General features: G+C 47.9%; 1 protein-coding gene across 1 annotated transcript in view; it reads right to left on the bottom strand.

Moving 5' to 3' along the window:
- Window positions 1-26,822, bottom strand: part of LOC138373830 (ATP-binding cassette sub-family C member 11-like) — a 78,395-nt gene that overhangs the window by 20,287 nt on the left and 31,286 nt on the right. Inside the window, exons 11-22 of the mRNA XM_069456427.1 lie at window positions 23,667-23,738; window positions 21,466-21,590; window positions 19,676-19,748; window positions 14,113-14,316; window positions 12,599-12,736; window positions 12,439-12,523; window positions 10,673-10,762; window positions 8,702-8,805; window positions 7,610-7,807; window positions 4,219-4,445; window positions 3,955-4,092; window positions 1,445-1,625 (exon numbers count right to left, since the gene is read on the bottom strand). Of these exons, the coding sequence (XP_069312528.1) occupies window positions 1,445-1,625; window positions 3,955-4,092; window positions 4,219-4,445; window positions 7,610-7,807; window positions 8,702-8,805; window positions 10,673-10,762; window positions 12,439-12,523; window positions 12,599-12,736; window positions 14,113-14,316; window positions 19,676-19,748; window positions 21,466-21,590; window positions 23,667-23,738 (1,635 nt within the window). The remainder of the gene's footprint in view (window positions 1-1,444; window positions 1,626-3,954; window positions 4,093-4,218; window positions 4,446-7,609; window positions 7,808-8,701; window positions 8,806-10,672; window positions 10,763-12,438; window positions 12,524-12,598; window positions 12,737-14,112; window positions 14,317-19,675; window positions 19,749-21,465; window positions 21,591-23,666; window positions 23,739-26,822) is intronic.

Raw genomic sequence — 26,822 nt, 5'->3', positions numbered from 1 at the left:
ATTCTGGGTGAGGCACTATTCTAGATGTTTTACATGCATTAACTCTCATGTTTTCACATAATCCTCACAGGTTTATGATTTCAGATCTTTTATTATCACCCTTCTACAGATGAGGAATGCCAGGCACAGAGAGGCTAACAAACTTCCTCAAAGTCACACAGCCCGGGCAGAGCCTGGTTTGAACCTGGACATTGCAGATCACACATCCTTAACCACCTTGCTGCACCTCACGCGCTGGTGTGGTGAGGACTGAATGGAAGGATGCACAGCACGTGCCTAAGCTGCCGAGGAGCCCGGCTGGCACTGCGCTCGTCAGGCATCGAGTGTGCGGGCTGACAGCTGTCTGCAGGCCCGTGTGCCTGTGGAGGGCTCTGCACACACGGGGGAGTGTGTGTATATATATGCATGTACAGGAGTGCATGTATGTGCGAATATGTGCCTGCCACAGGGAGTACAGCAAGATGGAGCTCTTTTGCATACCCAGAATTACACCTCAGCATTGAGGACTAACAAGGCCCAGGGGGACACATGAGATCCCAAGCCAATGAGAGAGAAGGCCGCAGGACCACAGAGGGGACAGTTAATGAATTACCCCCAGGGAGGGGGCCCTGGGGCTGTACAGCCAGGGTTCCCTGAGGCACTGCTGAGTGGGCCTGGGGCCTCACAGCCCTGCCTGGACAGCCCTTCCGGGACAGCCCCCCTGTGGGCTTCTGTGAACAGCCACTCCCCCTCCACGCCTCTTCCCACTCCACCCCCCCCAGCTGCCGGGCAGAGGGATTCCGGCCAAGGTCCGTGGATCACTATAGCAGAAACTCCCAGAGAAACTATTTTCAAAATTAGATTCTAAGACCCTGACCCAGGACCTGACGCAGGACCTGACCTGTCCCCCGTCAGCCCCTCCCAGACCGGGCCGAGCAGTCTGTTTCCAGTCTTGCGCACATGCAGGTTGGAGAAGCCTCGCTCTAGGGAAGGGGCTGGGCGACCTACACCTGCCTTTTAACCACCCGCCCGGGTGACACAGAAAAGTTTGACAACCCCATCAAGGCAAGAACAATTAAGTACGGAGAACAAACCGAGAGCTCAGGGTTCTCATCCCAGCTCCACTCACACTCTGTTTGGACAATTCCTTTCCCTGTCTGGGCCTCAGTTTCCCCGTGTGCACGATAAGAACATTGGCCTCTGTTGCCTGTGGGCTCCCCTTCACTTCAGTGTTCTACAATTCCATTAAATACCTCCAACTACAGACTTCCCAATTCAGAAGTGGCCGCAGGGAAGCAGAGCAAAGCAGCCACGTTCAGAAGGCCAAGCACACAGCCCATGGGACCCCACACGGCCACGGCTCACGGTGTAATCAAAGCCCCAAGGACCCCCTGGGCCTGCTCAGGAGCACAGGCCGAGGACAGGCCCAGTCCAGGAGGGTCCCCACGAAGAGTCCCTCCCTTACCTGCAGCACCATACTGACAGCCATGGCTTTGAAGGAGCTGGCGGAGGTGCCAAAAGCCGAGAACAAGGCCACGGCCAAGGTCACCAGGTTGATCATGATCTCTAGCCGCAAGGCCACCCACCGCGTGGAGGACAGAAACAGCAGCAGGTAGTTGTTCTGCACATCAGTCAGACGTTTGAACCTGAGGAAGAAAGCTCAACGTGGGACCCATTTGACCAGCCCAGGGTGTCCCCAGGGTAGACACTGGCTGCTCCCTCCCCTCTCCCAGCGGCAGAACTCGGTTTTTCTTGGGGCGAGGGGTTCCTCCCTAGCCCTTTCTAACTCGTGGGTTTGGGTGGAGTTGACCTTACTCCTCACTCGGCAGGTCTGCTGGCCTGGGCCTGGCAGCACTTGCTCTGCCCGACCCCTGTGACTCACCCAGGGAGGGGGAGAAACCCTAGCTGGACTGGAGAGGGAGCGAGTGCCAGGTTTGAGAGAGGTGCAGGGAAGTGATTCATGGGACATCTGGAACTACTCGTTGGCTGCTACGAGGGGAGCCTGGAGCTGCCAGAGGATCTCCGAGAACTTAAAGGTGGAATGGCACCGTGGAAGGCAGAGCAGTAAAACAGTGACAAACAGGGTCCCCGAGGACATTAGCTGAGCCTCCGGATTCACCCTCACTTGCAGGGAGTCCTGCCTTAGTCTCTCCACTCACCTGACCCGTTAGAAGTGCCCATCCCCCCTCTCCCCGGCCTTTTGTTATGAGAATTTTTGTAAGTACAAAGAAATCAAAAGGTTGATTTAATGAAGATCTGCATACCCTCTACCTAATTTAACCATGGTCACTATTGTGCAATAAAGTCTTTTATTTTTTAAGCTAGTTTAAATTAGTTTTTTTCCTGTCGCTTCCAACCAAAAGAGGCCTACCAAATTTCCAGTTTTCATACGCTACCATGACAACTTTCCATGTCAGTCGTAACCTACACTGTTATTTGATGAATATTTTTATTTTCACTTGATTCACTTTATTTTAGAATTTATATTAAAGGAAGCTTTATCACTACCTTAAATTACACGGGGTTTGATGTGATAACTGTACTCTTTCTAAAGTGCATTCAAATAAACCTTTGATTATTGAAATAAAATGTTCATCTACCTATCAACTAAATCATCCTGCCATTCAGGTGGGCAACCACCCAAAGCACCGTGGTGCGTATGACTCACAATGTCCATGCCCTCTGAACCTTTGCACAAGCCATTGCAAACTCCGTCCACCTTACCCTTCCACACTGATGGAGCCACCTCCACCTTGAGGCCTTCCCAGATTAAATGCAGACCCTGGTCACTCCATGGCCCCTGCACTTAAGCTACCTTGCACATCCTCAAACCTATGTCCCCATCTCAGAGTCTTTGCATTTCCTGTTCCCTCTGCCTGGAAAGTTCCTACACACATATTTCCATAGCTCAGCCCTCACTTCATGTAGATCTCTGTTCCGGTCCCTTCCCCTGAGCCTTCCCCAGCAGCAGCTCCAGTGGAACCACAGTCTCTGTGTCTCCTTGCCCTACTTGATGCCTCTGGGCAGGGACTGTGTCTGTCTTGCTGACGGCTGTATCCCTAGTGGGCATTGGCACACGGTAGGTTCTCAGCGTGGACTGAATTAAGGAATCGCTCCAGGATCCCTGAGTCCCAGTGTCTGCACAGCCCTAGGGCTCTCCAATACCACTGGGAGAGCAGGCACAGGTTCAACCCGTGTTCCAGCTAACTGAGCACATGCCATCTCCCAGATGTGTGCCCAAATCTCGTCCACGCTTCAAAGCCAGCTCAGATGCCACCTCCTATCCAAAGCCTTTTCTTATCCCCACAGGCCACCTCCTTCCCCTCTGAACTCTCAGGGCAGTTTATCTGCTCCCCTCCTAGGCTGCCCGTCGTATGCAATCCTGTATCATAACAGAAACATACACCTGTGTCCCCTTTCTCCCACCAGACTGTGGGCTTCCTGTAGGTGCAGACCGCGTTCGATTATTCTCCACAAGTAGATAAGTTTATATTACACAATTAAGCCTCAAAAACAATCCTAAGATTTGTTTGCTTGTTTGTTTCAAAAAACATTCAGAAGGCAAATCTATGAGTGTGAGTAGTGAATGAAGTTCTATTATTTAGAAAGCTATCGCTCCTCACTATTTTACTAAAATTAGATATTTGGAAGTGAAAGCAAAAAACATAATGCAAGATGTGTTGACACAATAATACATCTTATTATTAAATATATATACGTATATATACAGATACAGACAAAATATCCATAAGTCTTTAAAGGTTATGAACATTTTCCGTATCATTTATATTTTTTATTCTCATAAACACCATCTTACAGATGAGGTTCTGGAGGCTCAGAGAAATAAATGGAATAGAACCAAGTTCTGTCTGATTCTTTGGAAGGTGGTGCCATTCCTAGGTGCTCTCCGCCCCTTCCCACTCCTCACCACCCCTGTGGTCCCCGTCATCCTCAGATGGCAGCAGGAGGACTCACTGGCTGACGAAGGCTTCCGATTTCCCGTAGACGTGGATGGAGCTCAGGCCACGGAGAGAGGAGAGGATGTGGGAGAATAAAGGAGACCGGCCGCAGCTCTCCAGCCTCTTGAACAGGTTGATGGCTCTTTTGAACATCCTGCCTCGGGAATGAAGGTGCGAGACCTGAGCCGTCCACCCCTGGGACCATCCTTTCAGGTCGGTCCCAGCCGTGCCCCCACCCCCAGTCGCAAAGCCCACTCACCAGCAGAAAGAACCTACTCACGTGTAATACACAAGGCAAACCATGATGACGATGGCCACCATCAGCAGGATATACGGAGACAGCACAACAATAACCAGCAGGACGATGACCACCGCCAGAAACAGCAGCAGGAACTCCTCAGCAACCATGGGCAAGACCTGGTCCACCTCATCCAAGTCCCCCGCAAAGCAATTCAAGAGTCGGCCCGTTGGGGTCGTGTCAAAGAAACTCATGGGGCAGCGGAAAACCTGCAGGGACAAAAATCAGCCCGGACCATGAGAGTAGCTGCGGCCTTGCTGGGGCGCGGACGAAGATGCCGGCTCCCCTTGGGCTCTGGAGAGGGCAGGACGCAGCCGCGGGGCAGCAGGGAAGCCGTGCAGAGCGATGGCTTAGAAGCACGGATGGGCTCTGCGGTCCGTCAGGCTGCAAGGCTCCGCCACCCCCACCTACTGCGTCTGACCTCGGGCAAGTTATTAAGGTCATTAACTATAAATGTCTGATCTTGAATCAAAAGTTTGGTTTATTATATCTCAAAGAAGCAGCAGTACAAATAATCAAAATATGCGACTAACCTATCAACACAATTTTGCCATCTTAACAGTAGCTTGTTTATGCCAGCAGCAAAGAAGCCTCAAGAGTGAGTGGCAATGACATCACAGAAAGTGTTTTCGCAGCTTGTGGAGAAATGAATGTTTTTCCTTGCAAGAACTGGTCCAAAGCCTGGAAGGAGTGCTAGTCAATTGGTGCAAGGTCTGGTGAATATGGTATTTGACAGAGAGTTTCCAAGTCCGGCCTCTGTAGTTTGAGCAGCGTTGTTTATGCAACATGTGGTCCAGCGTTGCCTTGCAAGAGGATTGGCTGTCCCTATTGACCAGTCTCAGCTGCTTAATCACAAGCATCCTCATCATGACGTCCAGTTGGTTGCAGTAGACATCCACTGTAATCGATTGACCAGGTTTCATGAAGCTGTCACAGATAATACCAGCACTGGACCAGCAAACGGGTATCATTAGCTTTTTTTGATGAATATTCGGTTTTGGACTGTGTTTCGGCACTTCATCTTTATCCAACTGTTGTGCCGAACACTTGAGATTGTCAAAAAGAATCCATTTTTCATCACACATTACAATAGGATGTAGAAATGACCACAAAGAAAGGCAAACTTTGAGACGATTTCTCTTCTGATGCACGTTTAATTCATGCGGAGCCCATCTATCCAGCTTCTTTACCCTGCCCATTTGTTTCAAATGGTCCAATATTGTTGTACTAGCAATGTCAAACCTTGCTGTTAATCACAGGTAGGTTGGGATGGATTCACTTCCACTACAGCTTTCAGCTCATCATTATCCACCTTGGTCTCAGGTCGCCCATGTGGCTTATCAAGATTAACATCACCAGAATGGAACTTCTTAAACCATGGATATACTGTGTGTTCATTAGCCACATCCTTCCCAAACACTACGTTGATATTTCGAGCTCTCTGTGGTGCATTGCTTCCATGACAGAACTCAGATTTGAAAATACCATGAATTTTTTATTTATCCATGATTTCACAAAAATTGCTCTAAAAATAATTTGAAAGACAATCACAAGCCAAAATGTGCATTTGAAAGACTGAGGATGTACCTTCACAATAAACATAAAACAAGATGTTTCAAAGAGAAATGTCAAAGACATCAACTGTCAAACTTAGGGCTTAAGGAAATCAGACATTTCAGACCCAATAACCTAATTCTTAACCCCTCTGAGTCTCGAGGCCCTCACTGGTGAGGTGGGTGATAACGGTGCTTCAGAGGACTGCGGTGAGGATCGCACAGTTCTTCAAATGCGCCAAACACCTCTGAATTGTACAATTTAAAGATGGGAATGATATGTCACAGAGCTGCGATTAAGAGAGAGAGAACACTGCCTGCCCCGCTAAGCATCCCATTCCCATTTTCTACAGATGGGACCATTTTCACTCGGGACCGCCAGAGCTTAGTAGCCCCAGTTCCACTGCGGCTGCGCAAGATTTGGACTCGAGGATGAAATTCAACCGTCACTGCCCCTTCTCGGAGGCGGCACTGAAGCCTGATCTCTGAAAGCCAGTGGGTGTGGGGCCCTTCGGCAAAGAACATTTCGATAAAGCCCTAAAAGGACTAGAAAAAGGAAAATATTTCAAACATGAAACATATCGTCTAATGGAAAGAAACTTGAACATTTCTCAAAAGTAAAATACAAAATGTCACTGGGAGGCCTGGGCACTGGAAATTTCTAGAATCTTGGAGTGTGCAGTTGAAAGAACCTCAGAGACTAACCAGCCGAGGGCCAGCACCACAGGCCCCAGGCAGCGTTTCCCTCTCCTGCTTTCTGGGTCCACCGACCAATTGCTTTACCTCATCCTCTCAAAACGACAGTTCGCACTCCGCCTGTGCAGAATGACAGGTCCCTCCTTGCCGCCTGGTTCAGAACCCCTGCCCCACCCTCCCAGCCCCAGCCTTCCTGAACTCCCTTCACCTCCCCAGGAATGCTCTGCCTTCGTTTTACCTCTAGCCTCCTGATCTTGAGCTGGCTAAATCTGATTCATCCTTTAAAGAGTGGTCACCTCCCCCAAGAAGCCTTCTTGGACTCCCCCCACTTCCTTCTACCAAGGTTAGGTGCCCCTTAGGTGCCTGTGGCCCTGCGTGGCCCATCCGTGGTAAACTTCGACCCCCACATCACAGTGGCCCATTTCCTTGTCCATCTTCCCCACTAGACTACAGGCCCGTGAGGCCCAAGCCCAGCTGCGCCCAGCGCCCACTGCAGAGCCTGGCACGTGGTGCTACTTGCAAGGCGAGAGAGAGAAATGATGTTTCCAAGAGTCAACGTGACACCACAGTTTGGTAATCTCACCGAACATGTGTTCTAACTGCGGCACACATGAGACTTCCATTTTCTCATGAGTAAAACGAGGGTGACACCCACTGCAAAGGGTGTCATCCAGCAATGGCAACCCTGTGTGTCACCATGCGCGGCCAGGGGAGGCCAGCGCCGGTGTGGCCGCTGAACCCTTCTTGAGAACCGCAGCTCCAGCGGCAGGGACGCTCCCATGCCCCTTCCCTGCCCCTTCCCACCTGGGGACCCAGTCCTCCCACCTGCAACTGTGACACTCTGGAAGAGGCAAAACCATGGAGACAGTGGGAAAGATCAGTGGTTACCAGGAATTGGGGGAGGGGGAGCACAGGGGTTTCGGGGCAGTGACACGACTCTGTACAGTGGATCCCTGTCATCGTACATCTATCAAAACCCATAGAATGTACAACATAAAGAATGAACCACATCCGTAAACCAAAAACTGCTCAGAAAACAAAGTCTACTAATTAAAAAAAAAAAAAAAAAAGGTGGGCAAGGTCAGGGCCCAGCCCGCGGCGGCGCCCAGCGCGCAGGCACGCACCTTGCTCAGGAGCTGGCCGTGCAGGGCCGTGGACGCCCGCCTGGTGACCCTGGTGAAGGCGGCCGAGGAGCAGACGCCCACACCGACCAGGAGCAGGAGGCTGAGGCCGTACACCAGTTGGTAAAAGGACAGCTGGGGATTGTCCCTGATGTCGCCTGGGTCTGCAGTGGTCCCGTTGCTTGCCTGGCTGCTGTTGGTCTTCGAGAGAGAAGGGGGTCAGACCGCGTGAGGCCCGGGTGAAATTCGGTGGCTGGAAAATCCTCTCCCTGGGGCCACATAAGACTCAGTGGCTGGCAGGAGGTTATGTCACGTTACGCGTCAAAACCTTTCTGCTCAGTGCTTTGGCCCCTGTCCCTTCCTCTCCCTCCCCTCCGCCCTGCTCCGGATCAGGCAGCCCCTCCCATGCCCAGACCCCGGCCGCTGCTTCCCGGCTCGGAGTCCTCGAGGGGAGGCGCTCAGGAAGCCTGAAAGGAGGAAGGGGAGAAGCCATCATACTCTGGCGGCACTGGGGGCAGGTGCGTGGCGTGCATCTTGCCAGAGGCTCACGGGCCTCCTTCTGAGAACCACCCGCGTTAGTCCCACTTGCCACTGGGGTCGCTGGTGGCCACTTCCCCTCGGGTGGCCTTGTAAGCCACCAGTCCCCTACGTTAGACCGCTGGGAGCTCTAAATACTTAGAGTGGCTTCTGTGGTCCTGACCGCGCCCGCCTGGCGCAGTGTTCCAAAGGTAACCGCGTGGAGCACTGTGCACAGCGAGAGAGCAAGGCTGCAGCCAAAGGAAAAAGTCACTACGGTGCAATGTAGATTCTTGGGGAGCTGTTTGGGGACAGAAACTTACTGATTTTGTCCCAACAAGACTGCATGGGTGACCGCCCATTCTGCAAACCCAGGAGGCCAGCGCTAGCAGGGAACCCCCCACCTGCAGCAGCCTGACTCCCAGACCGTTATCTCTGGAACACTTTCTGCCAACTGGGCTCTGGGCGCGCCCTGCGGGCCCCTGGCAGCACCCTGGCCCTCGCGGTCCCAGGGAGCAAGAAGCTGCCCGCCGCACCCGAGCCCACGGAAATAGGACGCGCCTGCGTCCGGGTACTTACCCCCGAGCCCTGCCCCAACCAGTAGCTCAGCCACCAGCAGGTGAAGGCCATGAGGGAGGCCATCAGGACCATGAGGAGGAGAGCCGAGACAGAGACCACGTACCCTGGCACGGAGGAGAGGTGACACACAGGAACCACAAAAAGGAGCAAGGCAACAGCTGACAACACTGCTTGGCCATCCCCGGCCCTGAGTCCTTGGAAATCCCCGACCCCTGTCCACCTTGGACACCTTGGAGGACTGGGAAGAACTGGGTTCCGAAGTCAAAGAGCCCTGGGTTCAAATCCCGGCTCTACGACTTCCAAGCTGTGTGACCCTGAACAAGGTACCAAATGTCAGTGACAGCTCACTGTCACACCTATGAACAGGTGATAGTCGTGCCTGCTGCAGGGCCGTGCTGAAGATGACACGAGATAACACGTGTCGAGCACCCAGCCCGGTGCCTGGCACACGGCAATACGGTAGAGAACTTAGCTCCCTATGCCTGTCCTGCGCAATCAGTTTTTAAAAGAGGCTTCAGAGAGCTGCCTCCCGTTTTCTGTCTCTCTTGCCCTGCGAGGACACATGTGTCCTCTCCAAAGAGCAGAGGACGCAGCGTTCAAGGTGCCCTCTCAGAAGCAGATGTGGGGCCCTCACCCGACACTGCATCTGCCGGTGCCGTGACCTTGGACTTCCCAGCCTCCAGAACTATGAAAAACAAATTTCTGTTCTTTATAAATTCCCCAGTCTCAGGTATTTTGTCACAGCAGTACAAATGGACTAGAACGATGAGGAAACTGAATCTCAGAGAGGGAAAGTAACTTGCCCAAAGTCACAGAACTGGTGAATAGTAGACCTGGGATGCAAAAAAGTTACAGATGGGAAAACTCAGGGCGCATTGCTCCCGCCTCTTGCCCCGTCCATCACTCTGCCCACCTACCCAAGCTCGTGGCCCCACGCCTATTGTCTTTTCCAAGATTCTCCTCTTCCTTCAAGGGCCACCTTTTCTTTGATGAGATCTGAGATTCCCTCACAGAGATCTCTCTTACTATCTGGAGGAAGTAATGTCTTAAGTCTCCAGCTAGATTCCAGGGTTGGTTCTTAATGGCTTTATACTCCCTCTCTCTAGAGCCTGGTACAGTGCCTGGCACATAGTAGGTCCTTTGTAAACACAGATCAGTTGGCTGCTCAATTCATTTGTGCATTTCCCAAGCATCTGCTGTTCCCCTGCTCTGGGCGGGCCCAGTGTGACACCCTGCAGGGAGACCTGTGTTGGAAGGAGTGGGGATGGTGACCTGTCCACAGCCTACCTCATCCTCCCCAGACAGGTAGAGAGGAGACACGCCTTACAGAGGATTAGGTTCCAAAGTCAACTAAGAGTAAAAGTTGCATGGAGTCAAAATTACCCTCAAAAATCTATTAAGTTACTCAAAAACTAGAGTATCATACACTTGGTTTTGTGTTGACAACATTGTATAGTAAATATACATGGTAATACACCCCATTTAATAAAGCAGTAGCTTTGAACTTCTAAATGCCATCTGCCTGCCTTAAGAAATACATTTTATTAAGAAATACAAGTTTCACCAGCATTACTACATACAATCCTTGCTGACATTTTCTGTCCTATTCTATTTCACTTATACATCCCCTAAGCGAAACAGGACAATGTATCCCACTGTCTCTCAGTGCTGCTCATGACCTCTCTCTGTTGGTTTCACAAGTCGCTAGCAGTCAGAGCCCAAAGTTTGAGCAACCCTGAAATAATGAATATGTGTGAAAACATAACTTCTGACAGCAGCTTTGGCGGGAGAGTTATGATACTGACAGTTACGTTTGCTAGATTTGTGCAAGTTGAGCTGACGCGTGGCATGGCTCCTCTGCACTTCTCTACACCACACGACCCCACAGGGCCCAGTCTGACCCTGTTTCAGGGGCTGGGCTGTTCCAAGAGAGAGCCCCAGGCCTGGCGTGGGGTGACTGACAGACCATACCTCCGGCTGCCTGGATGTAGTGGTGGTAGACGCTCCAGCTTAGGGAACCTTTTTCCATCTTCTCCTTGTCCGTGAGCTGATGCTCTGGCACTGGGTCAGGGTAAAAGGAGAGGAAAATAGTGTGCCTTCCCATGACCCAACCTCCCTCCAGGGTGAAGAGGAATCTGGGCAAATCCTTCTGCCCCTGGCCTTGACCCTTTCCAGCTGCCTCACCTTCCAGCTTCAGTGCCCCCCAACGTCTGGCCTTAACCAGCAGGTTTTCCATGGAAGATGCTGCTGGACGTAACCTTGGACCTGACTCCAGGTCCTGGAAAGAGGATCGATCCCTGGCCATCCAAAAAACTTTGGAGGGCCTAGATTCCCAAGCGCTTGATGGGCTAAGGGAGGCAGCAGGAGAGAATGAAGAAAGCAGTGACCTGGGACCAGAAAACCTGGGTTCCAGAATTGTCACCGTGACACTGTGCAATCTCAGGCAAACCACTTAACCTCTCTGTTTCCTCCTTTAAAAAATGGCAGGCCTAGGCCGGGCGTGGTGGCTCATGCCTGTAATCCTAACACTCTGGGAGGCCGAGGCGGGTGGATCGTTTGAGCTCAGGAGTTCGAGACCAGCCTGAGCAAGAGTGAGACCCCATCTCTACTAAAAATAGAAAGAAATTATATGGACAGCTAAAATATATATAGAAAAATTAGCTGGGCATGGTGGCGCATGCCTGTAATCCCAGCTACTCGGGAGGCTGAGGCAGGAGAATCACTTGAGCCCAGGAGTTTGAGGTTGCTGTGAGCTAGACTGACGCCACGGCACTCTAGCCCAGGCAACAGAGTGAGACTCTGTCTCAAAAAAAAAAAAAAAAAACATGGCAGGCCTAGATGGTTGCCAAGATGCTCTGCCGCAGTATGCCTCCAAGACAACACATGAAACAGCCATGACACCAGCCCGGCAGACCCTTTGGCCTTGAGCTGGGCCCACGGCCAGTACCTGGACATACCAGTAGATGCTTCTGATGGTAACAATGACAACAGTGGTGAATATCTGTCACTCTGCCTGACCTTCTCCGCCCTCTAATAATGAGGCCCCGATGTCTCCTGGGGAAGAGCTTTCTTTCTGCAATTTGAATGCTGAGGGAAATCACACTAGGATGGAAATTGTTTGAGTGGGCTTTCTTCAAAAACACTCTACTGGAGACAGGGGCCTACAGTGTGCAAGGCTCTGGCTGGCGAGTTCCCTCCACCTGACCTCATCTAATCTTCACTATCATCCTGCAGAGTAAGTACTATTATCTCCACTTTTGCCAATGAAAGTTCAGAGAGGTTAAGTTGTTTGGCCAAGGTCACACAGCTTTCTGCTACCCTGCTTCAGAAAATAGCGAGGCCATGAGCTTCCGATGTCAGGGGCTGGGCCCTGCTCATGTCTGATTTCTGACACCTTTGCTCCCAACATTTACTCTTGGTGAATGTGTAATGAATGAATGTCCAGATGCCTTGCCGAGTCTGTGCCACCCAGGGCCAGAGCCACCCCCTTCCTGCCTCTGACACACACCCTCAGCTGTGCCCCCAACACTCCTGTCTGGGTCCTTCAGGCCTCCTGACCACCACAGTCCTCACCCCCCGGCCCTGGACTACTTGGATCTGTAACCTGTGTGTGTGAATGTTGAGGCTCTCAGACAGTGAGGGACATGGCACAGTTTAGGGTCCAGGAAGAAACAGCAGGACCCTGGAGGGCCCAGGCAGGCATGCGGAAACTCCCATCCTGCGTCCCACACCATTACCAGCAGCCTCGCTGAGACACTCCTCCTGGGAGGTGGCCTGAGCCTGTGGCTTCTCCGCTGTCTTTGCTGTGTCCCGTTCCGTGTCCTGTGAGAGGGTGCACGCCGTGAGCGCAGGGGCACTCTGCCCGTGGGCAGTGAGGGCGGGCGGAGTGGAAATCACCTGCTTTGCTTCCTCCGGCTGCATCTTCTGGACCAGGCGGGCATACCGCCCCTTTTTCTGCATTAACTCACTGTGAGCTCCATGCTCACAGATCCTCCCATCTTCTAGCAGAATGATCTGGTCACAAGACTCTAAGTACTGGGTAGTCAGAAGAAATAAGGTCTTCAGTAAACATATGGAAAGATATTCAACTTTATTATTCATCAGGAAAATATAAATTTAAATCAAAATAAAATGTTATGTCACACCACCACATTGCAAACATTGAAAAGTCAGACACCCAAGCGTTGATGATGACTCAAGGTAAAGGGAACTCTTACAAAATGTTAGGCGGATTGTAGATCGGTACAACTACTTTGGAGAACAATTTGATATATTTAGTAACATGGAAGATTTTTGAAGAATTATGAACCAATGATTTAACTCCTAAAAACTCTATCTAAAAAACTCCTAAACATGTGTACAAAGACACATGGATAAGGGTATAGACTGAAGCATTTTTTGTAAAAGTGAAAGTGGGAAGCAAATGTTCATCCTGGAGAAGTAAATTCTGGTATATTGAGATATTAGAGTACTATACCAGTGAGAATTAAATAAAGCTACACGTACCAACATAGAAGATCTCAAAAAACATAATGTTGAGTGAAAAAAAGAAATTACTGAAGGACACAGAAAGTAAAATATCAATTATATGAAGTTTAAAATACTCAAAAGATTCAGGATCTATATCCTAGAGAAAAAACGCAAATGGAACTTTAGCAGAGAGGTAAAGATGTCTAGAGATTCATGCATATGTTGTAACAGCATAAAGACATGCATTGAAAACAAAAAAAACAACGTGAGAATAGCAAGAGGGAGGAGATGGAATGCAATTTGAAAGCAGAATTAATGTTTTATTGTTTAATCCGGGTGGTAGATCCATGAGCTTTCATTAATTATTTTCTGAACCTTTTTAAGGTCTTAAATATTTTATACCAAAGTGCCAAAATAGTAAACCAAAAATAAGGGGTCAAGAGAAGAAGAAACAGAAGAGAAACAGGAGAAATAATAACACGGTCTCGAGGCTGATGTCACGTGTGAAAATAGCGGGGAAAATGACGCAGGAGAGGCAGAACCACAAGCAGCCACTCCACTACGGCTGTTGTCAATAAGAAAACACCCTGAGCTGGCTCTTAATCTAAGAATTGGAGAATTCTTCTTCTTCAAGGGATTGTTTTCTTTTTTTGTAACTTGAAAAGCAGAGGTCCATTCACAAAATTTTGAAGATAAAGGAGACTTTAAAATTTGGTTTCAATTTTTACCGACCACAGAAATCTTTTACTAGCCTGTCTTCTCCAGATGGAAAGCAGAGGAAATCCAAGTTCTTTACCACCCTCCCTGAAGTTGGGGGAATCTAGCCTGAGATGAAGGGACAGCTGCTATGAGGTTGTTATTGAATCACACTCTGAAATGGCTGGGTCTTGAGGATCTGTGCTCTCTGTCACTCGTGGCCAGAGCCATAGAGGGGTGGTCACCTGCAGCTGGTGAGTCACCAGGACAATGGTCTTGTCCTTGAGCATCTCCTTAATGCACTCCTCAAAGATGTGCTTCCCCACGTGGACGTCTACGGCCGAGAGGGGGTCGTCCAGCAGGTAGAGCTCACGGTTGGCGTAGACAGCACGGGCCATGCTGATCCTCTGCCTCTGCCCCCCGGAGAGGTTGAGGCCCCGCTCCCCGATCTGCAGACAAGCATCAAAAGGCACCATGTTCAGAGAGTGGGCACAGTCAGGTGTGCTCAGATGAGGGGCAGGCGTGGCAGACTGTACATCTTAGTGCAGACAAGCTATGCGCACATTCGAGGGCACCTGATGATTTGGCACCCCTGGCACTTAAAAAATATTTTTAAAAATTTGCTTACTAGGGAATAAAGAAACTGATTTTCAATTACTATTTTTATATCTTAATTAGATACAATTTTTCTAAACCTGTCCACTTCTCAGGAGGCATATTAAACTAATAAAAATTTAGATAGTAAAACTAAATCACTCATTCCCAAGAAACAGTACCATCTTACATGTTATTCAGATTTTAAATTTCCATCGACTGCACCTGTCAACTTGCAGGACCATCAGCCTGGGTTAGGGGTGTCATCCAAGACCATGTGCATTATGTGTAGCCACCCAACAGACGCAGCTTCATCGGCTACGAGGACTTTTACTGTTGCTCACACAGCACCTGTGGTTTTAGGAGCTGAGGTGGAAACCTGAGCTACTGAGCATGTTTTGATTGGCCTTGCAGATTAGCATTCTAGGCAGCTGCCAGCCGGCCCATCTCTCAGTCAAGCTCTGAGTGCACAGGAGCTGAAGCCTACGTCCTAGTTCTCGTTCCACCAGGAATTCTTGAAGTCTCGATAGAGAAGAAACAGAGTTAAAAAGGTGGCAGAGTGACCTCTTGTCACTGCTCTACCTCCAAGTCACCACTGTGTGACTTTGGACAAGCAACTTGACCTGGCCAAAGCCCAGTTTCCCCATTCATTTATTCATTCATTCATTTAAAAATACTTCTTAAATGCCTACTGTGCTCTTATAATAATAGCTAACACCTCTCCTATGCTGGACACTATTAAAAGCACTTTAGAGAAATTCTGCCACCAGACTGCCTTTGGACTCAAGGCTGCAACATCGACTCTTGCTGGAATTTCTAGCCCTTCTGATTTTGGACTTACCAATCCCCATAATCACAGTTCAATTCTATGCATAATCCAAAATCTGCTCACTGCTCTTCAAATAAAAATGAAGATTCTAGGGACTTCTGGTTCCAAATGGCAGCATAGAGACAAGCTGAAGTCACTAACCCCAAAAACATAAAACCAAAAACAAAAATACAGTGCCACGATCTATATCAGCAACAACCCAGAGCTCAAGTCAGTGAGCTCAAAGACCAGCTATTTGAAAATACATAGTTAGAGGGGAAAAAAAAGAAAAAAGAACAAAAAAGAATGAAGACCTCTTATAAGATATAGAAAATTACCTCAAAAGACCAAATCTAAGAATTACTGGTTTTCAAGAGGAAGCTGACCAAAAGCAAAGGGTAGAAAGTTTACTCAAAGAAATAAAAATAGAAAAATTTCCAAAACTTGAGAAAGATATAAATATTCATGTGTAGGAAGGTCTTAGAACACCAAACAGATTCAATCAAAATAAGACTAACCCAAGGCATATAGTAATCAAAATCTTAAATATCCAGGACAAAGAGAAGATGCTAAAAGCAGTGAGAGATAAGCAAATAATATATAAAGGAACTTCAATTCATCTGGCAATAGACTTCTCAACAGAAACCGTACAGGTCAGGGGGGAGTGAAACAACATTTTCAAACTGCTCAAAAAAAAAAAAAAGGTTCCATCCAAGAATGACAGCAAAACTGTCATTCAAACATGAAGGAGAGATAAAGTCTCTCCCAGACAAACAAAAGCCAAGAGAATTCACCTCCACCAGACTTGTGTTGTTAGAAATGATAAAGGGAGTTCTTCAATCTGAAAGAAAAAAACCACTAATGTACAAAAGAAAACCTTTCAAGGTATAAAACCCACTAGTAAACCTAAGTACATCCACAAACCCAGAATACTATGTTACTGCATTTGTGGTGTGCAATCTATTCATAACTCTAGTATGAAGTCCAAAAAGCAAATCTATCAAAACAATAATAGCTACAGGAAACTTTTAAGAGATATATAATATAAAATATATAAATTGGGTCAACTAAAAGTCAAAATGCAGGCGGGGGGAATGGAACTAAAGTACAGAATTTTTTGTGGGGTTTTCTTTGCATTTGTTTCTATTCTTTTATTTGTGATCTAAGTTGTCATATTTTGAAAATAATTTGTTATATCTATAAGATGTTTTTGTAAGCCTCATGGTAACTGCAGCATAAAAACCTATAATAGATTCACTAAAAATAAAAAGCAAATTAAAACATATTACCAGAGATAATTACTAGACCACAAAGGAAGATAGGAAGAGAGGATTCTCAAAGCAACCAGAAAACAAGCAACAAAATGGCAGTAGTAAGTCTTTACTTATCAATAATGACACTGAATGTAAATGATCTCAATTCTCCACTTAAAAGGCATAGAATGGTTGAATCTATAAAGAAACAGGACCCAATTATATGCTGCCTTCAAGAAACCCACTTCACTTATAAAAACACACAGACTGAAAGTAAAGGGATGGGAAAAGATATTTCATGTAACGAGAAACCAAAAAAGAGCAAGGCAAGCTATGCTTACATCAGATAAAATAGACTACAAATCAAAGACTTGTTAAAAAAAAAGATAAGGAGGGTCACTAATGATAAAGGAGTCAATTCAGCAAGAGGATATAACAATTATTAAGTATCTATGCACTCAACACTGGAGCTCCCAAGTGTGTAAAGCAAACATTAATAGATCAAAAGGGAGAGATAGACTGCAATAAAATAATAGTAGGGGACCTTAATACCCCACTCTCAGATCACCCAGTCAGAAAATCAACAAAGAAACAGCAGAGTTAAACTGGACACTAGATCTAATAGGCCTGACATGTACAGAACATTGCACCCAATTGCTGCAGAACACACATTCTTTTCATCAGCACATAGAACAGTCTTCAGAATAAACCATGTCTTAGGCCACAAAACAAGTCTGTCAAATTCAAAAAAATAGAAATCATATCAAGTATCTTCTCTGACCACAACAGAATAAAACTAGGACTCAATAATGAGAGGAACCTCAAAAAATACACACAAAAAAATACACATGGGAATTAAACAACATGATCCTGAATGGCAAATGGGTCAATGAAGAAATTAAGAAGGAAATTTAAAAATTTCTTGAAACAAATGAAAATGGAACTACAACATGCCAAATCTATGGGATATGGCAAAAGCAGTACTAAGATGGAAGTTTATTGCAGTAAATGCCCATATCAGAAAAGTAGAAAGACTTCAGATAAACAACCTAATGATGCACCTCAAGGAACTAGAAAAGCAAGAACAAACCAAATCTAAAATTACTAGAAGGAAAGAAATAATAAAGATCACAGCAGAAATAAATGAAATTGAGACTAAGAAATCAATACAGAAGATCAACAAAACAAAAAGTTGGTTTTCTGAAAAAATAAAATTGACAAAACTTTAGCTAGACTAAGAAAAAAAAGGGAGAAAGAAAGAAGACCCAAATAAGTAAAATCAGAAATGAAAAAGGAGACATAACAACTGAGACCTCAGAAATACAAAAAATCATCAGGGACTCTTATGAACAACTATATGCCAACATATTAGAAAACCTGGAAGAAATAGATAAATTCCTGGGCACATACAACCTACCAAAATTGAACCATGAAGAAATAGAAAACCTCAATAAACCAGTAACAAGTAAGGAGATTGAAGTTGTAATAAATATTCTCCCATCAAAGAAAAGCCCAGTACCTGATAGATTCACTGCTGAATTCTACCAAACATTTAAAGAAGAACTAATACCAATCCTACTCAAACTCTTCAAAAAAATTAAAGAGGAAGGAATACTTTCAAACTCATTCTACAAGGCCAGGATTACCCTGATACCAAAGCCAGACAAGGACACAACAAAAAAAGAAAACCACAGGCCAACATCACTGATGAACATAAATGTAAAAGTCCTCAACAAAATACTAGGACACTGAATTCAACAACACATTAAAAAGATCAATTACCATGATCAAGTGGGATTCATTCCAAGGATACAAGTACGATTCAACATATGTAAATCAATAAACATGATACACCACATTAATAGGATCAAGAAGAAAAACCATATGATTGTTCTAATAAATGTCAGAAAAGTATTTGATGAAATTCACCATGTCTTTATGACAAAACAGAAACCCTCATCAAAATGGGTACAGAAGGAACATACCTCAAGATAATAAATACCATATGTGACAAACCCACAGCTAACATTGTACTGAATGGTGGTTACTGGAGGCCGGAAAGGGGAGTTGGAAGAGGGAATGAAGGCAAACAAAAGGAAAAAAAATGAAGCTTTCTCTGCCTCAACCCACAAAGCAGGGTTTCACCCATGAGTTTTTATTAAGCTGAGTTTCACACACTTCATACATTATAAGGCAAAGTACATAGTTAGCTAAGTCTTTATCCAAAGTAAACAGTCAACAAATGGGAAAATCTAATCATAGCCTACTTCACCATTTCCTGTTAATGAGAAAACCGTGCAAAGGAGAGTCCCCCATCTGAAATGTTCTTGAAAGCTAGCATGTGACAGTTAAGCAATTTGGTCTCTAAAAAGGAATAAAAAGCAGTTTGTATGTATTATTAATTCATTTAAACCTCAAAGCAGCCTGATCAAGTCAGTATTCTTATTTATGCCATTTTACAGATGAGACCTTGTTCTTCCTATTGAGAACTGAGCACTCTGCCTTCAAGGATTTATAGTCCCAGCTTTAAAAGAAGGATAACAAAAGGACTTCCCTCCTAAGGAAATTGTGCGGCTCGCCTAAGACACTGCATTCAAGTTGCTAGTAGTGCCTTGCATGTAGTAGCGTTCAACGGACTGAACTATTATTAGATAATTAAAACCAAGATAACAATACTCCTTTTTTATCTTGGGTGGGGAGTCTTATGTGGATCAACAGTGGCTGCAGTTTAAGATAGTGAATTATCAGGAAAATGTTACAGTCAGAAATCACATTGCCCCTGTGGGGTGTTGGCAGATGTTCCCACTGGCAAAGAAAGTGCTGTGCAGAGCGGGGCAGGGTGGGTGGATGGGGCGCAGGGGCACAGGTGGGTTCTCATCTTTCCAGGGTCTCTGCTCTTGCTTCCGAAGGAGGGCTTGAGGTCAGCTCTCCACCTGTGTGGGCTAAGGTACACCCTGTGAGGTGAGCCCCAACTTCCCTCAGTGGGGTCGCCTTTGTTCTTGGCTTTGAAGCTGCAGCTGCGGGGAAAGCTAGGGAAGGAAGCTGCTCTGGGAAGGAAGGGCTGGGGTCCTGCCTCTCCCTCCCCAGGGAGGCAGCCTGAACACCAAAGCACCAACATTACCACGGAGCTGGGGCCGCTCGCCTCCCACTCACCTCCGTCATGTCTCCAAAGGGCAGAAGTTCCAGGTCCCGATTCAGGGAGCAGCAACGGAGGACCTGGAGGTAGCTGCAAAGGACAGGGAGCTGTAAGGGACCAGCGGCCAGCCCTCTGGGCCTCCACCCTGCCAAGTGTGGAAGGGGAAAAAGTCTTGAATTCCATGCTAAGAAATTTGGACTTGATCTTCTGTTTAATGGTAAACTGGAGCCTTTCTAAAATTTCCTTCCCTCTTTCATTTCTTTTAAATTATGAATAATATGTGTTCTCAGTAAATGTTAATATTTCAACAGAACAAAAAGATGCAATGAAAAGCAAATATCCCTCTCATGTGTGACCCTCAGTTGCTTTCCCCAGAAGTGGCCACTCTTAAGTTTCTTCTGTGTTTATTCAGAAACAATCTGTTCGTGGGTGCATGTGTGCAGCACATACAGGGTTATTTGCTTGATGGCGCTATAGTGTGCCGTTGTGAGGCTGCACCATAAAGTATTTAGCCAGTGCCCTGGTGATGGGCACCTGGGCTGTTTCTGGTTTTGCTCCTATGAGCACTGCAGTGCGAATGTGCTGGTATATAAGGCTCTGTGTTCGTGGGTGAAAATACCTACACACGAAATACCTGGCAGTGGATTTGTTGTGTCAAAGGGCTGGTATATTTTTATTTTTGATGTTTCAAAACTGCTCTATGGGTTGTATCAATCTTACAGCACGGAGTGGCAAGACGAGAGCCATGTTTTAGGGTGATTGCCCTGGAGACAGTCCGCAGGGTGGAACCGAGGGGGAGATTAGGGACAGGAATCCAAGGGCAGGGGCAGTGAGAATGTTCTAACAAGAGATCACAGACTGGAACGAGCAGCAGAGGTGGAGAAGACAGAAATACAGGAGATATTTAGGAGACAGACTTATCCAGGGCTGGTGACCAGCTAGACATGGAAGGTATCACAGGAGGGGTGTCAGGCTTGCTTGGGGTGCACAGTCTGGGTGATGCCATTAAACTGAATTGGGCAGTTTGGGAAGAGAAGCCAGGAGGATGCAGCTAGGTAAACAGGGTGCTCATGAGTTGGTGTCAGACAGGATTGAGAGGAGCCCACAGGACGACCAGATGGAGATGGCGAGTTCATACACCCACGTGTCTACACCACTCTGTGTTGTTACAGGGCCAGATTGCAAAACCGAGCAAAGGAGGTCAGAGTGCACGTCCTATGTCGGAAGCATAGCTGTAGTTTTCCTGGCTCCTCCAATGAATAGGCTTCACTCTTGACATCCAAGAGCACGTCTTAAGCAGGTTAACCCCAGGATCCTGGGGAAGGGGAGGGAGGGATATGGGTGGGATATGGTAGGTCCACTATGCCATGAATCCAGACTCATTTCCTCTAAATTGCAGAAGCTCATCACTGCCACTTGTTTTCCTTTTGACTCAGGATTTAATTAATACAAATGAAGTTTTAATGTAACATTTTGGAGGAGGAGAGAGTATTGACTATTTTGAACAAATATAACCTAATAGGTAAGTGTGAACTTTCTGAAAGCAACTAGGTTCAAATTCTAGCTCTTTCATATTATACCAACTGTGCGACTTTGGGCAAATTATTTAGCTTCTTGGGGCCTCAACTGACGTGTTTAGAAAACGAATATGGTAATATTTCTTTCACAGTGAGGAAGAAATATGGCATGTATGTAAATAAGCACACAAAAAGTGTTAGCAGTTGTCAAATTACTATTAGTAGCTGGTGGTCCCTCCCCAAACCAGCCGCATGCCCCTGTGTTCTTCCCTGGCCTCCCTGAAGCTTACCGGGCCTTGTCATACTGGCCTCCCAGGAGGATGTTGTCCCGGACGGTTCCCCTGATGATCCAGGCCTGCTGGGGGACATAGGCCAGGTTTCCGTGCACCCCCACCGAGCCCTCGAGCAAGTGCATCTGCAGCAGAACAAGTCCAGCCTCAGGACCAGGGCACGCCAGGGGACAGACCCTGCCTGGATCAGTGGCCACACTGCTCAGGGGCCCACTGCTCTCTGGGACCCTGGGGGCTCTCCTATGCAAAAGTGACTTTGAAGGTGGCCCTCCCAGGCCCATGTGTTTGAAGGCACAGACACGAGAACGTGTGGAAGCAGCTGGAGATAAGCCAGGCCAGTTTCTGCTTTGACTGAATCCAAGACACCCCATACTTTTCTTCCTCTTCTTGCTCCAGCCCCATTCCCTGGCAACCAGTGCCCCCATGGTCTTCACGGTGCAGACCGAAAGTTCCAGGCCATCTCTGACCATGCCTGCGTATTACGGAATTATTATCGTTAGGCATGATAATGTTATCGTGGTTAGATAGGAAAAGTTCCTTATTTTCAGACATTACGATGAAGTATTTACTACGGAAAGTGTTATAACCTCTGTAATGTAAAATAATGCAAAATATCTGTCTACATAGCTGAGGCCGACAAGCAAATACTGTCAACTGTGGAATGTAGGCGGAGGGTATGTGGGTCTTTACTATGGCGTTCTTCCTACTTTTCGGTAGGATAAGTTTAAAAACACATGTCCAGAACAAATAGAGCCCATCGCCCCCAACCCAGCATAGGACCTCAGCATCCTGGCCCCTTTCTCTTTTTCATCCTGTGCTTTTTACTTTTGATTTAGAGCCAGGCTTCGATTGATACGAATAAAACTTTGAAGTGGCATCTCTGTTTCTCTTTATTGGAAGGAAAGCCACTGGTTCATTTGCAGGGGAAACTGACACACCAGTGGCCACGTAGAAAGGTGGCCTTCTGTGGACGCTGCCAGCAACACCACCGTGAGGCGGGACAGCTCTGACCTTGAGTGGACGTGGCCTTTAACCCTGGCCCACCCCTCACCTGCTGTGTGACTGGGCAAGTCCCCTCTCTGAACCTCATTTACTCATTTATAACCCAGCCACAACAACTGTGCCTTCCTCATGGGGTTACCAAGGTTGAAGGAAGAAACAGAAAGCTCTTACAGCAGGACCTTGCATGTAAGTATTTAAATTATTTTTGCTATTTTTTTAAATGGAGTCTTCTTCTCCCCAGTTGCAAAGAAGCTGCGGAGAGGCCGTCAGGTGTGGCGCACAGAGAAGGGAGCGCCGGCCTGCTGCGCCGGGAGAGGACGGCTGCCCACGAGTCACCGTGTCCCGGGAGGGCTGAGGTTGGCTGTGTGGGAGAAGGGGTTGAGGGAAGAGCCACATAAAGGTAGGGGAACTGCTAGTTCTCCCAGCACCGTGGGAAGGGGGACACTGTGCAAATGTAGGGGGAGGAAGAGAGAGAAGCCGCAGGGCGCAGGGGCTGAGGGGGGAAGGGCTGGTGAGAGAGGGGAGGGGCCATTAATACACAACAGGTGTTGTGGGTGTTTCCCGTTGTCAGTACCAGGTGGGCAATGTGACTGCAAAGGATTCGGGGGATGGGTTTGGAGCAGGGATGTGTGAACCACGTGTCTTCATGAGCACAGACAAAGCAGACATCAAACACGCCCACAGCAGATGGAATTGGGGACCTCACATCTCACGGGGAAGGGCACCAGCAGACAGGCAGACTCCATTGCTGGGGTCTGAGGGAGGCTGCCCCGTGCCGTCGGGGGGCCTCCCTCCCCACCCCCTCCTTCTCCCTCTTTCTCCCCACTTCGCTCTGCACGCTGTCCCACTCCTCGACAGTGTGGTTTGGCTTCACAAAATGATTCTTGTTTCCATGTTAACTTGGACACACCCTGTACCACCCAGAGAAGAGGAGAGCATGCATCTCCAGGCGATCTCAGAGGCAGCTGGCCCACCACGAGTGTTGCCTTGGGTGGGAAGACAGCGCCACGGAAGAGGGAGCATCTTTATAACTCAGCTCCCCCGTTGGTGCACGCACGATCATTTTCAGTTTATAAAACTCCCACTTGCTCAGCCCCCTGTGAGGAAGAGAGTGGCAGGGAGCCTCACCGGAGGACTGCAAGCTTGGGTGCGCCTGGACTGCCCGCGGGTGGGCATGCCTGCGGCCACGAGTCACTTACCTCCCCCAGGATGGCCGACAACAGGCTGCTCTTGCCGCTCCCTGTGTTGCCACAGATCCCTAACATCGTCCCCTGCAAAGCCAAGAAGGACAGACAGGCGTTGGGACAGCACAGCCTTCCCACTTGCCCGGGATAGGTCGACTCTTTGAACACAAAGTGACAAACTGAAAACAAAATATACACAACCCAAGACCCCTCAGGCAAGCGAAGCTCAGGTGGAACTCTGAGTTCAGTCTATAAAGGGAATGGGGTGACCCGAGAGGAAGGAAATCACGGGGAGTGGCAGAGAACTCCAGAACACAGATGGCAAGACACCTGAATTCCAGATAGGCATCCACTCTACTCTGTAATCCTGGGAAAGCCACTTAGCCTCTCTGAACCTCAGTTTTTTCATCTGTAAAAGGGGGATAAAGAAGCCAGCATCACAGAATTTATGCACGAGTTCAACCCTTCATTCATCATTCACCAGTCAAATGGTGATTCGAATTTCCTCTAGGCACCAAGTAATGAAGGAAAAACTCTCATTGAGCTTATATACTCTAGTGGAGCCAGGGGACACATCAATCAATCAATTAATTAAATCAAACAGTAATAAGTGAAATGAATAAAGTGAAATCAGCTACTATGACAGAGAATTGGGACTTAAGGCAATTTTAGATGTGTCGGCCAAGAAGGCTTCTTTAGAGCAGGTGTCATTGCAACTTAGCCCTGAATGCCAAGAAAGAGTGAGACACAGGAAGATCTAGAGCAAGAGTGTTCCAGGATGTGGGAAGAGGAAGTGCAAAGGTCCTGAGGCCAGGACAAAGTTGAGAAGTCTGTGAAGCTGGTGAGGAGGAAGTGGACAGGAGAAGAGGTCAGAGGTGCAGGTAGATATTTGGAGAAAACCTGGGTGCTGTCCTCGGGGTACTGGGAATTCACTGAAGGGTTTAAGCAGGACAGTGACTTGAATTGGTTAATGTTTCAGAAAGGTCCCTCTGTCTACTGCATGGCAGTGGATTATAAGAGGGCAAAAGTGGAAACAGACTCTGGTCGGGAGGTTCTGGGAACGGCACGATGGTGGCTGGGGCCAGAGCAGTGCAGGGGGCCAGGGTGGAAGGTGGCTGGGCGCAGCAGAGATGTTCAGTAGAGCTGGCAGAGCGGATTGGTGGCAGGGAAGGAAAGGAATCAAGTTTGACGTTCAGGTCCTTGACCACTGGAAGGACAATGACCAGGTGACGTGCAAGTGCTCCACACACCCCACAGCCGCCTGCCTCCACTGAGAGGGCCCCCCCTCCCTGGTGACAGGTCCGTGGCACAATTGTCCTGCCCCTACTCCGTACCTGCCCCTACCCCTTACCAGCTACAGCCCGGCAGCACCGCTCCGGGGGCTCAGCCCCAGAGGTCTGCACCCTGCATGCTCCATGCTGTGTCCTGGGAGCCCTGCCGCTGCCTGTCCTCGCCACTCTCCCCTGCGCAGGCCTGAAGCACACCTGCCCTGCCCCTGCTTGAGCATTCCACCGGTGACCAAGGGGTCAGCCTTCCCTTGCCTATCATAGCCAGTGCCTGAACCCAGAAGGGCCAGAGGTCAAGTTCACCAGCCCAGTTCCAGTCTAGCCCCCGACCCCAGGTCTCAAGCACACCATCCCCGGGCCTGGAGATTGGGGATTACCTAGCGCAGTCCACCACAGCTAGCACCTGAACACTTCCCCAGGGGCCTGAGGTTGGGTTGACACAAATTGCCAGAAATACCACAGCTGGCACCGACCTGCACACGCTGGAGGGCAGGGCCCCCTCCCTCTCTGCACAGAGCCGCAGGGTGCCCTGCAGAGGAGAACACAACGCTGTCTGTTTTGGGCTAACGGAAGAGTTTCTGCCCCCAAACCATGTAGGCAGAGAGCCGTGGCACAGGTGTTACCCGAGGCTCTCAGTGGCACTGTGGCCTGGAGATAGAGGACAGCATCTGACTGAACTGAGAGTCACCAGCCCCAGGACAGGGGCACGTTAGGGAAGCAGATCACAGTCCCGCCGGCCTAGGATGCGGAGATGGTGCGGTGCCTCCACCCCACGGAGACCTCAGCCTGCTTAACCAGGCGCCCCCGCCTCCGCCCCGCCACTCCTGTGCTGTGCTGCCTGCACTCCCACTGCACCGCCCTGCCTGCTGCGTCCCCCCTTCTGGGGCTGAGCAGGGAACTCAGCCTGACACAACAGAGACCCCTCCCAGCAAACAAAGATCAAACACATACCCATCAGAAAGTAAATCCAAAACTAAGAAAACAGCTTCTCCAGATGAGAAGGAACCAGTGCAAGAACTCTGGCAGTGTCAGAAAACAGAATGTTTCATGATCCCCAAAGGATCATACTGGCTCTCTAGCAATTCCACTATAGCTCGTTCTACCCTACAGCTGCAGAATATGCATTCTTTTCACCAGCGCATGGAACATTTTCCAAGATAGACCCTATATCCCAACCAAAATGGAAATTCTGAAATGACGCATAAAGAATTAAAAATATGGATTGTAAGGAAACTTAATGAGATACAAGAAAAAGTTGAAATCCAATGCAGAGACACCAGAAAACCAATTCAGGATATAAATGAAAATTTTACTAAAGGCATAGAGTTAAAAAAAAAAAAAAAAAAAAAACCCAAACAGAACTTCTGATAATGAAAGCCTCATTGAAAGAATTACAAAAAGGTGTTGAAAGGTCAAGCAATAGAATTGACCAAGTATGAAGAAAGAATTTCAGAGCTTGAAGACAGGTCTTTGGAATTAACCCAGTCAGACAAAAATAAATAAAAAATTACTTTTAAAAACTGCACATAGCCTTTAAGAAATATGGGACTATGGGAAGTGTCCAAGCCTATGAGTCATAGGTATTCCTGAGGGAGAAGAGAAAAAAAAAAAGTGTGTGAAATGTATTTGAAGGAATAATTGAGGAAAACTTCCCTGATCTTATAAGATTTTTAGATATCAAGATACAAGAGGTTCAATAAACACTACAGAGATGCATTGCATGGAGGTCTTCACCAAGGCATATAGTCCTCAGACTATCTAAAGTCAATGTGAAGGAAAAAATTTTAAAAGCAGCAAGACAAAAATATCTAATTACCTACAAAGGAAAGCCCATCAGAGTAACAGCAGACTTCCCAGCAGGAACCTTATAAGTTGGGAAAGATTA

The sequence above is a fragment of the Eulemur rufifrons genome, chromosome 23 (assembly GCF_041146395.1).
Source record: "Eulemur rufifrons isolate Redbay chromosome 23, OSU_ERuf_1, whole genome shotgun sequence".
In the NCBI taxonomy this organism is placed as follows: Eukaryota; Metazoa; Chordata; class Mammalia; order Primates; family Lemuridae; genus Eulemur; species Eulemur rufifrons.
This window is presented reverse-complemented; position numbering and strand designations above follow the sequence as displayed.